Raw genomic sequence first — 15,982 nt, 5'->3', positions numbered from 1 at the left:
CTCTCTTCAGTGAATTTTGCTCTGCCGAGTCTGTGGCCCTTGGGGTCCTCCTCAGTCACCCAACCCCAGAGCAAGCTCCATGTTTTCGATGTGCTCCTGCAGCATGCGTGTGTATCGCTCAGACGGGACATCTGTCCCACTCTGCGTCTGAAGCGCTGGGAGGCCCAGGTGGTGTCTTGTGCACCTCCAGGCCAGAGATCCAGACCAGTATTTACTTAATGAACACGCGAAACAGTGAGGGATGTGACTGAGCCTGCTTAAGCCTGGGGGGCCGGGGAGCGTTCAGGAGCCTGCTGCTGCTGCTGGAAGTCACCCTCATCTCCCCTCATGCCAGCACACACAGAGGATCTCCTAAAATCTGCCACCTGCACGAGGCGGCAAGGCCATGTGAAAGCTCTGCACTGGGGAGCAAAGCCTGGCGGACACACTGGGCCGGGGACCCTCTCTGACCAGCGCTGGGGCCGTGGAGAGACTGCAAAGTGAAGAGGTGATCTCCAAGGTCTCTGCGGGTCAGCCCTGCTTCTCCCAGCCTCTCCGTCCCCCAGCCCCATCGACCCACGCCCCTCTCCCCCGCACTTCACACCCCCGTTTGCTCAGCATCCTCTCCTTCTCTCTACGTCTCTCCTGACCAAGCTCTCTGCTGAGCTGCAGCTGCCCTCGGCCAAAGGTTGCCCCACTTCCTCCGTGCAAAATGAACCTTCACAGCCTTCTCTGCACAGCTCTGTCAGGGGTCAGGCAGCTCCGCCCTCCCCCCCATTTCCTCAGCCAGGCTGTGTGCCCCCTCCCCCCCACTATCCTTGCTGCTGCCCTATTCCAGGTCCCATCACCAACCCCCCAGCGGCCAAACCGGGTCATCAGGCTTCCCTCCCTCCTTCCACAAGGGCCCGAGCCATCTTCCATAAGCTGAGATCTGCCTATACCACATCTGTGCTCAAAACAGGCCGAAATACCAGTCAAACACCATGGGAATGGCATTTGGGGCCGGCCTATCTGGCCCTCATTTCCCATCCTACCCCCTCCCTCTATCCTGAATGCCCCCGGATGCCCCCAACACGCTTAGAACACGGTCCTCCTCCCCTCCCTCAGCACCCCTCCTACAGGAAGCCCTCCCTGATCTCTGCAACGGGTAAGGAGCCCTCCCTGACCACGGCCCTTGGGCCCCTGTCTGCTCGCCTCTCCACGCACTCCCCATCTATCTCCTTTGATTAGTTTGTGTTTTCCTCTCCCTCCAGACTGTATGCCCTCTACAGGCAGGGCCCTGACTCCCTGAACTTCTGCTTTATTCAGGGCCTCAAACAGTTTCCTGAACAGAACAAAGACTCAGTTTGGGGATGTGGCCAAAAACGGTCCCGGGCGATCTGCAAGTCTTCCTTCCTCAGGTGCGCAAGTTTAACCTGTGTTGGATCCTGTGCCACCCGGGGAGGGGATGGGAGAGAAAAACTTGGAACACACGGCTTTGCCCAGGCGGACACTGAAAACGAAAAGCGATTCTCTAACAAAGCCGGCTCCCTGCTTCTGGGCCCCCACTCACCTGCTGAGGGATGACGGTGTCCCTGTAGCTGGGCAGGATCTTCAGGGTGACGCTGCCACTGATGCTCCTCAGCAGCTCCTGAAGCTCCTTGGGGTTGCTCCCGACCTCGTGGCCGTTGACCTCCTTGATGACGTCCCCGACGTGGAGGAGCCCCTGCCGATCGATCATGCCCCCATGAAGGATCCGGGCGATCACCAGGTCGTTATTTTCAACCCTGAACGTCACACCCTGGGGGAAAGAGCAGTGTCAGCAGCTCCGTTACTCTGGGACCCAGGGTCACCCCGGGATAGTCCCGAACACGGGAGGGCAGAGGGACAAGGCTCACTGCTCCCCTTCTGGGAGGAGCAGATGGGCCCCCAGCCCGGACTCTTGTGTCAAGGCTTAGTTGGCACAGGGGTTCTGGAGGCCAGTGGGCCAGAGACCGCTCTCCTCCTGAGCCTGGAGGCAGGAGGAGGCCATTCTGCCCGCATGCGGCCCGTGGGGACCCACCTCAGGAGGAGGAGCCCTGCTCTGGGCTGTCCACAGCCCATTTCACCAGCAGGGGGTGCTCTCCATGGTCCCGCCCCAACTTTGTCATTTAGTCCTGGCCCTGGGTATCTCTTCATGGCTCCTACTAGCCCTGGGTAATAAGCTTCCCTATAAAAGGGGGGAGGGGAAGGTGCTCAGACTACTCCGGGGCCAGAGCTCAGCTGCATCCCTAACACTCACGCCGAGGGGAGCCGAGTTCCGACCCTTTCTTACCAAGGGCTCTCCCGCTTTCTTGTGGATCCCGAGGATACGAATGGCGTCCACCGGCAGCAGCTGGTTGTTCACAGAGGAGTGATTCATTTCCGGGCTCGATGGGGGCGAGTCATAACACTTGGATGCCACAATATCATGGGCCTCTAAGAGAGACTACAAGGGCAGATCAGAGACAGGGTTAGAGCGACGGGACGCCCGCCACAGTCCCAGACACCCCTCACCTTGCCCCCGACCCCAAAGCTGGAGCCACATTCTCAACAAGGGCACCCCCAGGAAGGGGCCGGATCCAGCCCGCCCAGGGCAGCCCCAAATGTTTCCCAAGATTGTGCCGGGCAGAGGGCTCAGGGCCTGCTCCCGCCAGACGCTCTCTCAGAGCCAGCACTGCAGCTCTCCAGTCACACTCCCGCCCCTCGGCCAGGCTCACCCACACGTCTGTAGAACAATGGCCCAGTGGCTGGAAGGCTGGAGCAAGGTCCTCCTTCAGGGCCCTCCCAGACTGGCCTCCCCGGACTCCAAGGCCCTGCTCAGGCCGTAAATCCCCCCCAACTCATCCTCACTGTCCGGAGCACAGAGCTCTAAGGCCCAAATCTAAGGAAGCCCAACCAGGCCTGCCCACATCTTCCCTCCCTGCCAGGGGCCCGCTTCCTAGAACAGCTGCGCCAGCCCAACCCTTCCTGGCCACGCTCCCTTTGCTCCCTGGCTCTGCCTTAGTGCCCAGACCAGGACCCGCCCTCAGCCTCACTGATAAGGCAGCGCTGCTGTAGCCAGGAAAAAGCAAAGGGACAAGGACTGAGGACCAAAGGGCCTGAGACCGGACTCCTGGAGCCCTGGACCTTCGTCTTTGTGCCGGGACCGTGAGCCCGACGCAGGAGATGGAGCTTCTAGGGCAAGTGAGAGGCTGGTCCTGCCGCACCCACGGGACACGTCCCAGCAGAGGCCGAGGCCTGGGGGGCTCCGCCGGACCATGAAAGACCAGAAGCCATAAAAGGATTATGGATGAAGGAGCCAGAGGCATGCTGAGAGGGTCCGAGAGCCCTAGGGGGAGAATCTATCCCAAATATCATCTCATTAGCCGAGTTCCTCCCTCAGGTATTTAAAGGTGGACCCTGTTTGAAGGAGGCACAGGAAGGAAGGAAGGAAGGAAGGAAGGAAGGAAGGAAGGAAGGAGGGAGGGAGGGAGGGAAGGAGGAAGGGAGGAAGGATCAGGAAGACCTAGCTTAGACATAAGAGGAACATGGTCCCCAAGCAGCCATCACTGACCAGAAGACTTCAGACTTGTATGCACACGGGTCCCTTTGGGGAGGGTCAGAGGGGGACTCAGGGACACACTGGACCAGACTTGGAAGGGCTAGTGGGGGCATTGACTAAGGTACCGGGCCTGGGTGAGGAAGGCCCAAGATCAAATATGAATTCAGGCACTTTTTAGCTCTGTGACTCTGGCCAAGTCACTTTCATCACCGCCTGCCTCGGTTTCCCCACTTGCAAAATGGGGATAATTATAGCACCTACCTCACAGTGTTGTTGATGAAGGGCAAATGAAATTATATTTGAAAGACACTTTGCCAGCCCACAGTGCTATATAAATGCTATTATTGTTATTATTATTCTTATGTAACCTGTGAAATCTCTTCCAACTCAGACGTCTCTTTTAAGACTGTACATTAAGGGAAATGGCAGATGACACGTCTAAAAACAATTGTGTCGTGTTAAAATTGTTTCCAGAGGCTGCGAGTGAAGAAAGAGCCTAACCTCTTCTGAAAAGAACGGGTTTGTTTCGGCAGAAAATCACGTTGTAAAATCACAGGGTTTAGAAGTGATTCTGTGTAAATTAGCCACCGAGAAGCAGAGAAGTGGGAGGAAGGAAGCGAGCTGCCAGAGAAAGCCTTGACTAAAGCCCCCACTACGTGTGCCGCAGAGAAGAGCTCTGGTTTGGGGCCTCCTTCTCCATGGAGCAGGCCCAGGAAAGGGTCAGCTGAGGTAGGCAACCAGAGTGGACATTTGTGACGCTGTAAACACTCGAGGCTCTGGAGAGGCAGAAATAGCAGCATCAAGTTTACAGAGAACTAAAAATAAATGGGTGCTATCTGATTTGTAAGGGATTAAAAAAAGAGAAGAAAAAGAAAAAGATTTTCTCTGAGAAGGAAAGGAAAGCAGTTAAGTGACTCGTGGCTGATGGAGCTTAACAGGGAGCATTTACCGGTTAGAGCAGCCTTCAAAGCTGCATGCACGACCTCGATTGGACATGAGAACTTAAGCAGTATTTTATGGTTGGGAAGTTGAGTTTCAAGGAAAAAGCAGACACTGAATGTGATTTCAATTTCTGGCAAAAAGTCTTTTAAAAATCCTGATTAAGAGAAATCTTGGAAACACCTAGAAAAGGAAGCGTCCAAATTGGGGAGCCCGGGGCAGGGCCACCCCGCTGAGCCTCAGGACTTTCTGGCCAGGACATGAGCCCGGCAGATGAGCCAAATGCCCCAGTGAAGGCTTGCCCAGATTTGTGACAAGGCGCTTGATCGCTTCTCTTGTAGTAAAGATGGAGAGCTCCAGACCAGATGAGACTGCAATCGGATGGACTCCTGAGGTTGGCTCCCAAGAGAACTCATTAGGAGCCATTCCACTTGGAGGGAGAGTCCAACGAGCGCCGCGGGGATCGGGGCTGGGCCCCGGGCTGCCGTCTTAACATCTTTACCAATGGTCTGGATGAAGGCACGGGGCCACGCTCACAAAATCTGTAGCTATCACAAAACTAAGAAGAAAGACTAACACTGATGAGTCAGATTTTTAAAACCTCTTAACTGGTCAGAATACTGGGCTAAATCGAGGAAAATGAAATTGAAAAAGGACGTAGAGTCTCAGAACAGTTAGGTTAAAAAAAAACTTCAAAGAAGAGGGAGACAGAAGTCTGGCTTTTAAAAAACAGGCGGGCGAGCTCAGCAAGTCAGAGCGCACGTTGTAATCAAAGTGAACAGAATTGGGGCCTGGGGGGCCAACCTCCAGGCAGATGGAGGCCCCCCCCCATTGCCTTCTGCTGTGGCCACAACACACCTGGGCTCTCCATTTCAGGAAGGCTACTGCCAAGCATGAAATTATCCAGAGGGGGGACCGGGACAGGGAAGGAAACCGGGGGATTTAGCCTAGAGTCAACTGGAGTGGGATGGCCCAGAAGAAGAGAGGACGCACATGAAGTCAGAGAGCAGGCCGGGAGGCAAAGAGAAGGGAAAGGAAAGGCTCACAACCCAAGGGGAAAGCCCCGGTTCTGGGGGAGAGCACAATAGCTACATATCCGCGATGCTGTAAATGAGGGGGAAGAAACAGCCACTGGGCTTCCCAGGTTTGGGGGAGAGCAGGGGAGGTTAGGTTTAGAGGTGCTGAGTTGGAGCTGACGGTGGGACACCCAATGGGAGAAGCAACTGAAGGCACTGCATGCAGACAGGCCTGGGGAGAGCCCGGTCCTGGAGAAGGAAGGAGATGGCCAGAGCCGACCACCTGGCCGCCGGTGCTCCCTCAGAGCCGGTGCTCCCTCAGAGCCGGCAGTCCCCTACCACCAACTCCTGGCTCCCTTCAGTTCCATCTTCCACTAGAGGTCCCCCCAAAGCTCCTTCACTCAGTGCCTTTCCTTGAGCATCTCCATTTTCCCCATCTGTGTATAGCGTTGTGTCTCCCAATGACTGTGAGGTCCTCAGGGACAGGCTTTCTTTTGCCCTTTTTTGTATAACCAGCACTGGGCAAACAGCAGGCACTTAATAAACACTTAATGACTGCAGAATAATGGATGTCAGGCAACACCCTAAATCTTGAATGACACAGCCACTACATTAACTCTAAGTCACATGGTATAAATAATTCATTAATTCAGCATGGGGACCCCCATCTCCATTCCCTCTCTGTATCAGCAGTCCCTCCCACGTTCCTTTTTTCCTCCCTGCCATATTATTGGGAATTGACCTTCCAACTCAAGGTTACCAAAATGGTTCTACCAAACGCTTCAGCCGCGGCAGATGCCCTGAACAAATCCCCTATTTATTGGTGTGACCTTTTGCTTCTGTCACTGGGGGACACAGAGGGCCATCAATCAGGGGGAGTCTAAGACATTACAGAAAACATGAATCGCCGATCATTTCCTGCCAATTTGTTGAGTGAAAGATGGGCAGCTAGATCCACCCTCAGACACCTCATCTGCCCCCATGTCCTCATCTGTAAAATGAACTAGAGAAGGGAGTGGCAGACCTCGCCAGGCTCTGCCAAGACCCCTGCCAATGGGGCACAAAGAGTCAGACATGATGGGAAATGAGCAGACCACAGTTAGCGGGTAAATGCACTGAAAAACGGCTTCTCTCTAGGTCTCAGGGGGTCTAACCTCGGTGACACAATTTTCAGGCACTAACGGGGCAACATGATGGGCGTAAAGGAGATCTGTTCACAGAAGTCTAGTAGTAGAACAGATCAAGGCGAGACCCTTTTTGCTCTGCCTAAGTAAAGCTTTGTGCCACAGCCAGCAACTCGGGAAAGAAATCTTGCTTTTTCCACATTTGCCTTTTACAAAAATAGTAAATGATTATGTCAGTTGTTCAGTGAACATTTATTAAGCACCTACTGGATGCCAAACACTGTACTAAAGGGAAACTGGGAAAAGCAAACTTGGCCCCTCTCCTTACGGCAATCCCCATGGGATGGGGGCAACTCAAAACTAACTGGGCAGAGACGAGGTTTCCCCCTCTAGGAGAGGGCCCTGCTGGGTGCAGGGTGCCAGGAGGTCCATCCTCCATACAGGCCAGAGCAGAGACCAGAGTGAGAAATGGCTGGTCACTGGTGCAGTGGGTGAGCCTACTGCACCCGTAGGAGGTCAGAAAGGTAAGGCCCATGGAGCGGGGCCAGGGGAAGTGATGTATGAACCACAGTACAGTTAAAAAGACAAAACAAAAAGCAAACCCTCTGGATGCACAAGGAATGACATGATGCAGTCAGGCCTCTGGCAGAGAGGGGGCGGACTCCCTGTGGGTCCCTTGTCTCCATCATGCCGCACCCTCTGCGACCCCTTTTGAGGTTCTCTGGGCAGAATTAACACAGTGCTCACCATTTCCTTCTCCAGCTCATTTTACAGATGAGAAAACTGAGGCAGCCGGGGGAAATGACACTCCCAGGGTGACACCATGGGGAAGTGTCTGAGACCGGATTTGAACTCGGGAAGAGTGGCCTTGGCTCCAGACCTGGTGCTCTGACCACTGTACCACACGGCTGCCCTGATGTATCAAACACCCCCCACGATCATTTTTAAGTTTTGCATGAACATGTTTCTTCCCGTTGTAGCCAGTTAAGCCAACTGGAGGACCCCACAATAATCAAACCAAACAACTTCAAAAATCCAGGTGGCCCACTTAGTTTTGCGGCGTCCTTGGGCCACAAGCCACCCACTAATCTCCATGAGCCAGTTCAGAAATGTGTCTATAGTCACAAGGAAGAGAAAAAGAGCTAAGATGAAAAAAGGAAACCTCTGATCAGTGAGGAGAAAATGACCTTAGGGCCCCTCTTTCATGGTAGCTAAGTGGGAGCACCCTTACATATAAGACCCTGTAACTATTATCATGAATTTTCTAGAAAGACTAAGAAAAATCCAACTAAAAATATTTTAAGACAAAAATAAATCTAAAATGGAGGCCAAAAAATAACTGATTTCCTTCTTTGAATAATATGGATCATCACAAGTATTTCAAATATTTAAGTAGTCAAATTTCAAATATAATTATGTTTACAAAAAAATAAAATATTCAAATCAAAAAGAAAAAAAAGTTATTTAAATAACCCTATATGAGAAAAAAATTGAATTAAAACATCCAGATGGATTTAGAAGTGAATTATAACATTCAAAGAAAAATTAATTTGAATATTATATAAACTCTGTGCAAAAATAGGGAAAGAAGAGAACCTTCTAATTTCTTTCTAGGACATGATTTTTGATATTTAAACCAAGACCAAAAAGAGAGAAAAAGGAAAAAATGCCTAATAAATGTAGTAACAGCATAGTGTTTGATATACCCAAAGTTTTCACTTGCTTGAATAAGGATTTACTATAGAAACTGCTGAGAACACTGAAAAGCAATCTGGCAGAAATTAGGTCTAGATCAACATCTCACACTATACACTAAGATAAAAGCCAAGGGAATATATGACAGAAATGAAATCTAATATCATGAGCAAATTAAAGACACTTCAAAAAAAGGGTCAGAGGATGACAAAAGGAAAAAATGGATCATTGAGTACATAACATCAAGCTCTTTGGAAATTTAATTGGTAAGAGAGTCACATGGCCAAGGGCGAGAGGTAGCTAAAGGGGGAAGGCATGATGGGAAAAGGTTACCTGAAAGTGAGGCTCCTTGAGAATGCTGACCAGCTCTGCAACATTTTCATCTACATTTATTAACGGGCTGATGTCTTCAAGAATTTCATTCACTAGTTCCAAGTTATTATCACTGACAGCTTCAAGTTTAGAATCTTCGAGTCTCTCGTGAGCCTGAAATCATGACAAATTTATATTAACAGCAGAATTACTTTTCATTCTTTCTGATCCAATTAACGTTTTCTTCTTGATTTATCAATACTTCAGAAAGATTTTTTACCAACCATACTATTTTGACATTTGACTCACATAAGCGAAATTTCGGTTTGTTATACCCATGCACACAAATTTTCCAGCAATAGTTTTTCGAGAAGTATCAAACTTATAATTCACACTCCAATCCCGTTTCTAAAATGGAAATTTTGTAATGAACTCAAAGATCTGAAAAGCTGGCTGCAACTCCTTTCGGAAATAGTTTTAACTGAATGCTAATTAAGGAGGCCTTATTCTCACCAGAATTTTCTAATCTTTCCAGCTTAAAGATGCAATAAATATTAATGCTGCAACTTAAAAATTATGCTTACTATGTATCCATCAAGAAAACATGTGTCAGGAATGGTTTCTGAGGTAACTGATTTTTTTCTCTTTTTAAAAAGAGGTCAATTATATTTCCTTCTCTACCCATTTTATGAGATGAAAATGTGGAGATGAAATCATAATAAAGGAGCGAAAGCACCTCTGGCCAGACGGAACGCACACGTAATGAACTGTGCTAATGCTGCCATCATTCACCGCAGATTGGGGCCGGAAAGGGAGAAGCGATGGCAGGGCTCAAATGAAGAGGGATGCCCGCTCTGCCACGGCCGGCGAAGTGACAGAAGAAAAACGAGCGAGTGTGAAGGACAAAAAGCAGCCACCGGACAGACTTGAGCAACCCCAAGCTAGAGATCAGGGGAAATGAGAGCGGGCGTTAGTGCTATGAAGTGTCGCGTTCACTCAGCACAACCACATCTCGGCGGCTTCCGAGCCAGAAGAAACCTCCTGAACGTTGATTAAAAATGACAGCAGATCTGCTCGTGGGCACCCTTGTCTGAGCTCGGCCCAAACTTCAGCTGGGTCTTGCTATCTTGGCCACATTACTGTTTGCCAGAATAAATGAGGCAGGGGTGTTAAAGACATTCCCAGGCGCAGCAAGACTAGATGAAAATGCGATCGAAGAATATTAAACAAAATAAGTAAGAATAAAACAAAACACAGATATTGTTACATGTTAAAACTAAGTCACCAGGATGCTACGCTGGGGATTAGTACGTGCCACGTGCCCCCTCCCCCATTTCTGTTTGCGTTGGTACCACTGCTGTAAGGGAACAAACAGAAAATACGAACTGCTGAGCAAATGCTTACAAGTAATTTTAGTTTGGTCAAAAGTGGGAGAAATGGTAGAAAACCAAGAAAAAGCAAAAACCTGAGAAAAGACAAATAATAGCCATTGTATTTTTTTTTAAAAAGCCTTCTCTCCTCATTTCTATATTTTTTAAAAAGTGACAATAAAAATAAGGAAAAATGATACCCAAGTGTTATGTAATTGGGAGAGGGGGAGCAGAGGTATGTGTGTGGTGGGGGAAGGGGAAGAAGGAAAGGAGAGAGGGAAGGAAAGGGGGAGGAAGGGAGGGAGAAAGAAAGGCAGATAGATAGAGAGAAAAAGAGAGAGAGAGAGAGAGAGAGAGAGAAAGAGAGAAACACAGAGAGAGAGAGAGAGAGAGAGAAACACAAAGAGAGAGAGAGAGACAGAGAGAGAGAGAAACACAGAGAGAGACACACACACAGAGAGACAGAGAGAGAGAGACACACACACACACAAAGATACCAAACCCAACACCTTGAGAAATGAGGGAAGTTTCTCCTAAGGTAAAGGCAAAGACTCCTGGGATGTGCTGAGTCAGAGTGCTCCGGCCAGAGGCAGGAGGCATGGACCCAACTGAGCCTTTACTCAGCACCTCTCGTCGCCAGGGAATCTTGCCACAACTTACAAAAAGGCTACAAAATCACCCTTCGGTCAGGAAGAGAATGGCCTGCATGGGAGAAATCACCCAGAAGAGGCTCTCCTGAGTCCTCCCCTTTGAGCATCCTTGGTCCTCCAAAGCTAATAGCAATCTCCACCCTCTCCACCCTCCTGAAGGCTGCATGACCCTTCCTCACATAGGGAGGGCCTCCCTTATCCTGCCTCTGGAGCATCTTAGGCTCCAGGCCCCTCTCCAGGGCTGGCTCAGTGGCAGCCTAAGCTAAGTGAGGGAGACAGGGCCTGAGGCAGTGGGAGGCAGCCCCTGGGTTCCAATCCATGCAACCTTGGTGGTGGGCCTCAATGGCTGCCAAGGTCTCTCCTGCCCTCAACCTAATGGTCTTCTGAGATTTCATCTGGGGCTGGAAAGGGAGGAAGGGGACTGAGAAGAAGAATTCTCCCACTTTCTTGCCCAGATTCCATCTTTAAAAAGAAAGAATTCACCAAAAATCCACTGCTTCTTCTGCCCTTTCAGAACCATGTAAAGTCCAGTCTCTAATTCAAAGCAAGGGTTAATTCCCATGGAGCGGGCCCTTGCTGTCTGCTTTGGAAAAAGCCAGGCCTTCCCTCTGTTCGAGCTCACAGCCCTCAAGGTCCCCTTGATGATTCCCTCACTCCCATTTCCTTTTCCTCTGGCCATCTTCTCCCTTCTCCCTGACCCCCATGACCCTTCTCCTTCCCCTGCTGCCTCTTCCCCACCCTCCGACCCCTGCTCCTTCTCACCTGCTGCTTTGTCAGTGTTGGTGCTTTAGGGGACCCCCCGGGGCTCTGTTCTGTCTCCTCTCCCCTAGATTCTCCCTGGTGGCCTCCTACCTTCCCACAGATTCTCCAGTGTCGTCAAACCTAGCTTCTCTCCAGAGACCCAGATGGACCCTGTGCTCTGAGTTTGATGGAGGCCGCCTCACACTCCCACATGGACCCCATCCCCTCTTCTCTTACCTGTTTCTAAATTCAGTCTGTCCCACCCCTATCAACCCTCTAAATTATTCTACCCTCCCCCCCACCCGCCAGCTCCTCAAGCCTGTCAATTCTCCATCCTTCCTATTTTCCTATTACCGTGGCCGCTCCCTCAGGTCGGCAGAGCTCAGCCGTCACCTCCAGCCTCAGTCTCTCCCTCTCTCATCCATTTTCTGCACAATTACCCCCAAAGTTTCCTGAACCACAGGTCTGTCCATGTTGTTCTCCTGCTCCAGTGTTCTCAGTGGTTCCCTCTCATCCTCCTTATGAATAAAATCAACCCAAACTCGGCTTTGCACGACCCCTCCCGAGCCTGCCTCCGGCCCCTTTTTGGGAATCACTTAACAAAAAGGATGGACCGCTGCCGACCACACGGGGGCTTGGCTGCCATTCCTGTACTGGACTTGTCCCCATCTCCTCCCAGCATCCTTCCGGCCTGGCTTCTCCCTCCCTCTGCCAGAGGCTACGAATGCCCAAGGCCCCGAGTCCCCCAAAGGGCTTTGGCCCCCAGCTCTCCCCCTCAAGTCTGGGCTGGGTCAGCGTCCATCTGCATTTTCTGTCTTAGACCCAGCCTAAGTGCAGAAATGATACATAACTGGTGCACTTGAAAAGCCCAAATCCCGAGGCCCAAAACAAAGTTAACAAAAGGATTTCAAAGCCAAGGAAAACATTTTCTGTGGATTTTGGGGAAATCCAAAGATGTCGGCTTTTGGACGAGCGTGTTTCTGAGCTTGCTGCTTTGGAATCTAGATTCACTGACTGATTTCACAGTTTATTAAATTTTGAATTGAACCCCTTTCTGAAGTGGGGGATTCTCAAAATGCGGGCTTAGACTTGAGAAGGATCTCGGAGGACATTTTGTCCACTGAAAGTCGGGTCCAGCGGCAAATCCGGGATTCGGATCCAGGCCCTCCAGGAGTACCAAAATCCAGCACGCTCTCTACTGGACCATGGCCTGTTAACAGCTGTGTTTCTGCAGAGGAGCGCTAACTGCATGCTGGCAGCCCAGGAGGAAGATGGGGCTCAAGTCCCTGGATGAGAACGGAGGAGGCAGGAACAAGGAAAACTGATGTATAACAAGATCTCAGAGACAAGAGAAGCAGCATGATGGGTGGCTGCTGGGCAGCAGAGAGCCAGAAGGACTGTTTCTTCAAAACATTATCGTTAAAGAGATCAATGAAAGGACTCTAGGATCCCCACCCAAGGCTGGCTTCAGGAGCCACTCCAAGGATGAGGAAGCTGCCCCTAAATGGAAACAATGGGGGGTTCCGGATAGTCCGAGAGGAATATGGAGTGCTTTTGGCTAGAGATACTGCATGTAGTAATGATTCCTTACAGAAAGGAGCGGCAAGCTTTTGGCTGTCAGGATATCACCTCCCCATCACCACAGAGAGCATCAGAACTCCTTGTGGAGAGGTGATGGGCAGCCCTTCATGGGATCCAGAATCCTGGAATTAAACTTGCGTTCTCTGCTCAGCTCTCAGACTCCATCGGGGCAACTAAGACTCTTAAGGAGCTGGGCCCAGGGGCCCGGGGAAGAAGCCACCTAACCCAAGACTCAGCTTTCTCATTTATAAAGTCTGTCAGAGGATTGGAAGAAATGATCTCTGCGGCCCCTTCCCACTCTCCCTTCATCTGAGACACTGGATGCTGCTGGGATTTCTCTAACCAGAGGAAGGTGGAGCTGGAACCATAAAGTTCTGTTTTTAATGTAAGTAGAAAAAGAAAAATGGTTTGCACTGAACACTTTAGGACTTGACCATAAGACAGGGATTACCCTTTGCCACTGGCTGCCACGGTAAGATCCGAAGCATCGCGGCCCTTCCAAAGCAGAATCCCCCTAAGTTTCCATGCTTGACCCCTGAACAAAGCCAGCTACCTTTGCGAGGGATTTCACGATCGGGTTCTCCATGATGCCCTTGAGGAAGATGAGGTCTATTTCTCCTGCCCCTGTAGAAGCGGGCAGCTCGGTGAGGTTGTCCAGTACCTGCTGCATTGCTGCTGCTGCTGCTGTTAAAGGGGACAAAAAAGAGGGAAAAATGAAACCAACCGTTGGCTAGAGTCAACTTCAGTTAAAGCCCAAGGCAGTGTGGATAAGTGTCCCTCTAAAAGAGCTGTGAAGCTGACCACTAAAAGCACAAAACACAAAATTGTAGCTAGTCAATAAATGGGTATTAAGCGCCTACTATTTGCAAGGGAATACAAATGGTAAAAGATACTCCCTCACCAAGCTATATAAAGGATAAATGAGAAATAATCACCCAAGGGAAGACACCAGAATTAAGGGGCACCAGAAAAGGCTTCTTGCCCAAAGGGAGGGGAGGGTGGATTAGGCTCTCAAGGTAGCCCAGGGGATCAGGGGGCAGAGAGGAGGGGGAAATAGCATTGCTGGCATGAGGGACAGCCAGAGAAACCGCCAGAGCTGGGAGATGGCGGCTTTGGTTTGAAAATACGCAGGCCATGTTCTTAGGTAAAGGATGTTCACAATAAGCACTTGAGAAAAAAAAAAGAAAAAGGCACAATGAAAATAATTACTACATGCAGGCCCAGTCCCACCCTTCTCAGGTGAGTCAAAGATCTATTAAAGCACCTACTATGTGCTTTAAACACCTTCAAGAGCTAATAAGGGCTGGGCTTCCTCTTTATCATCTGTTGCAGAAACATCCTAGTAACTCCAGATTCTGTTCCGTGGACTTTCTGGCTCAGTCACCGCACCTGGCCTGGCTGCGGCTGGCCCAGGGAGCTCCACCCTGCCAGGGGCCGGCTCTCACCTTTCTTTCTCCCTGGGCCTAGCACAGACCAGGCCCGCCATCAACATTTGCCATCTGATGGCCCTTTCGGCCACAGCATCTATTGACTTAGCTGGGAGCATGGCCTCGTGGGGAATGCTAGCTCCCTGGGACTATCTCGTGTTCTGTTGCCAGAGTCAAGCTCGGATTCCAGCAAACAGCAGACATGTAATGCTTGTGACTGACTGACAGTCTAAGGATCATTTGTCCAGGATTCCCGGCAGCCTGGGTTTTCCCTCTTTCCCCTCCTGTGGGATCTCTGAGCATCTGCAGATCAGGAGAGCTCCCAGGGTCCACCCACAACACAAAAGGGCTCTGGGAGAAACACCCAGCGAGCCTAAAGCAATATCTCCCCCAAGTCTCCCTCCCCCCTTGAAAGTCTCTGTCAACTCTCAACAGAACACAGAGAAGGAGATCAGTGTGGGCAGAAGAGAGGACACACTTCAAGAGCAGAGTGAACCCCTGAGCCCGGTCTGACTCAGCCACTGACAACCTGGGTGATCTGGGAAAAATGTCTCCTCTCCGATCTCTAAAATGGGGTCAATTTTCCAAGGTGTCAACTCAGAAGTATTAAGGGAAAAAAAACCAAGCACCCATAGATCAAAGCACTGCCTACATTACTCATGAAAGCTTCACAATAATCTGCAAGGTGGGTGTTGTTATCCCCATTTATCCCCACTTTAGAAATGAGGAAACTGAGGCAGAGGGTCACAGATCTGAGGTCGGGTCTTACAGACTCTAAGTTTAGCATTCCAGGCCCTGTCCCTGACCCTCACAACTACATTTGCAAACATTTACCCGATCTTTAGAAAATATCTGAAAACCACAAAATGTAGTTGGAAAGTAGAACTTTCCAATTTTATTCCCAATGAATGCCTTCACCGGGCAAAGCAGCACGACCACAGCAGGCCCCTTCGCTGAGAAACGGGAAGGCAGGAATTTACAGGCCTTCCTACATAGAAACAGACCACAAAGTTGCATTCCAATTTTCTACAATAGATTTCATTATGTAAGGCAAATTTTACCGAGTAGTTGGAATTTAACCACCTACATTGTTTCATAATGCTGCTTAAAAATCCTATTCCACAAAATATTTTCTGTTCCCTTTTAAAAGGCAAAATATGCGTATTTAAAGGTTTTATTGTAGCTAATAAATTAGTTGGTATCTATGTGGGTTTATGGACTATTTTTAATATAAAAAGGCCTCTGTAACTATATTTTATGGTGGTTTTGCTCACATTTACTTTGATAAAGTAAATTCCCCTTGAATACACGAGTAGGAGAAATGTGACAGTCATTATGCTTTTTGAAGTTGACAGCAATTATTTCTGTTCTTTTAGTTCATATAACAGTAAGCAACAAGCTTTTTAAAAAAATAAAATAAACCAAATTTGTATTACCTACTTTATTTACAGAATCCAACAAAACAAAATTCAATCCTACAGGATGTGGGAGCTCTTTGAGAACAACTATAAAAGAATACATTTAAATTGTATATGTAAACACACAAATATATTTACATAATCTATATTTGCAAGTGTAGAATAGGCTCCGTGATTCTATAGTATGAA

General features: G+C 49.6%; 1 protein-coding gene across 6 annotated transcripts in view; it reads right to left on the bottom strand.

The window, feature by feature from the left end:
* PALS2 (protein associated with LIN7 2, MAGUK p55 family member) overlaps window positions 1-15,982 on the bottom strand; it is an 82,192-nt gene that overhangs the window by 8,797 nt on the left and 57,413 nt on the right. For all 6 annotated transcript variants that reach the window (XR_012482484.1, XM_074269170.1, XM_074269172.1 and 3 more), the window contains 4 exons: window positions 13,502-13,632; window positions 8,628-8,780; window positions 2,273-2,425; window positions 1,532-1,759 (listed from right to left, as the gene is read on the bottom strand). Coding sequence is in view for 5 of the 6 variants with exons in the window: in XM_074269170.1 (XP_074125271.1) it covers window positions 1,532-1,759; window positions 2,273-2,425; window positions 8,628-8,780; window positions 13,502-13,632 (665 nt within the window). In the remaining variant the exon portion in view is untranslated. The remainder of the gene's footprint in view (window positions 1-1,531; window positions 1,760-2,272; window positions 2,426-8,627; window positions 8,781-13,501; window positions 13,633-15,982) is intronic.

Source organism: Sminthopsis crassicaudata, chromosome 5, assembly GCF_048593235.1.
Source record: "Sminthopsis crassicaudata isolate SCR6 chromosome 5, ASM4859323v1, whole genome shotgun sequence".
Lineage (NCBI taxonomy): Eukaryota > Metazoa > Chordata > Mammalia > Dasyuromorphia > Dasyuridae > Sminthopsis > Sminthopsis crassicaudata.
This window is presented reverse-complemented; position numbering and strand designations above follow the sequence as displayed.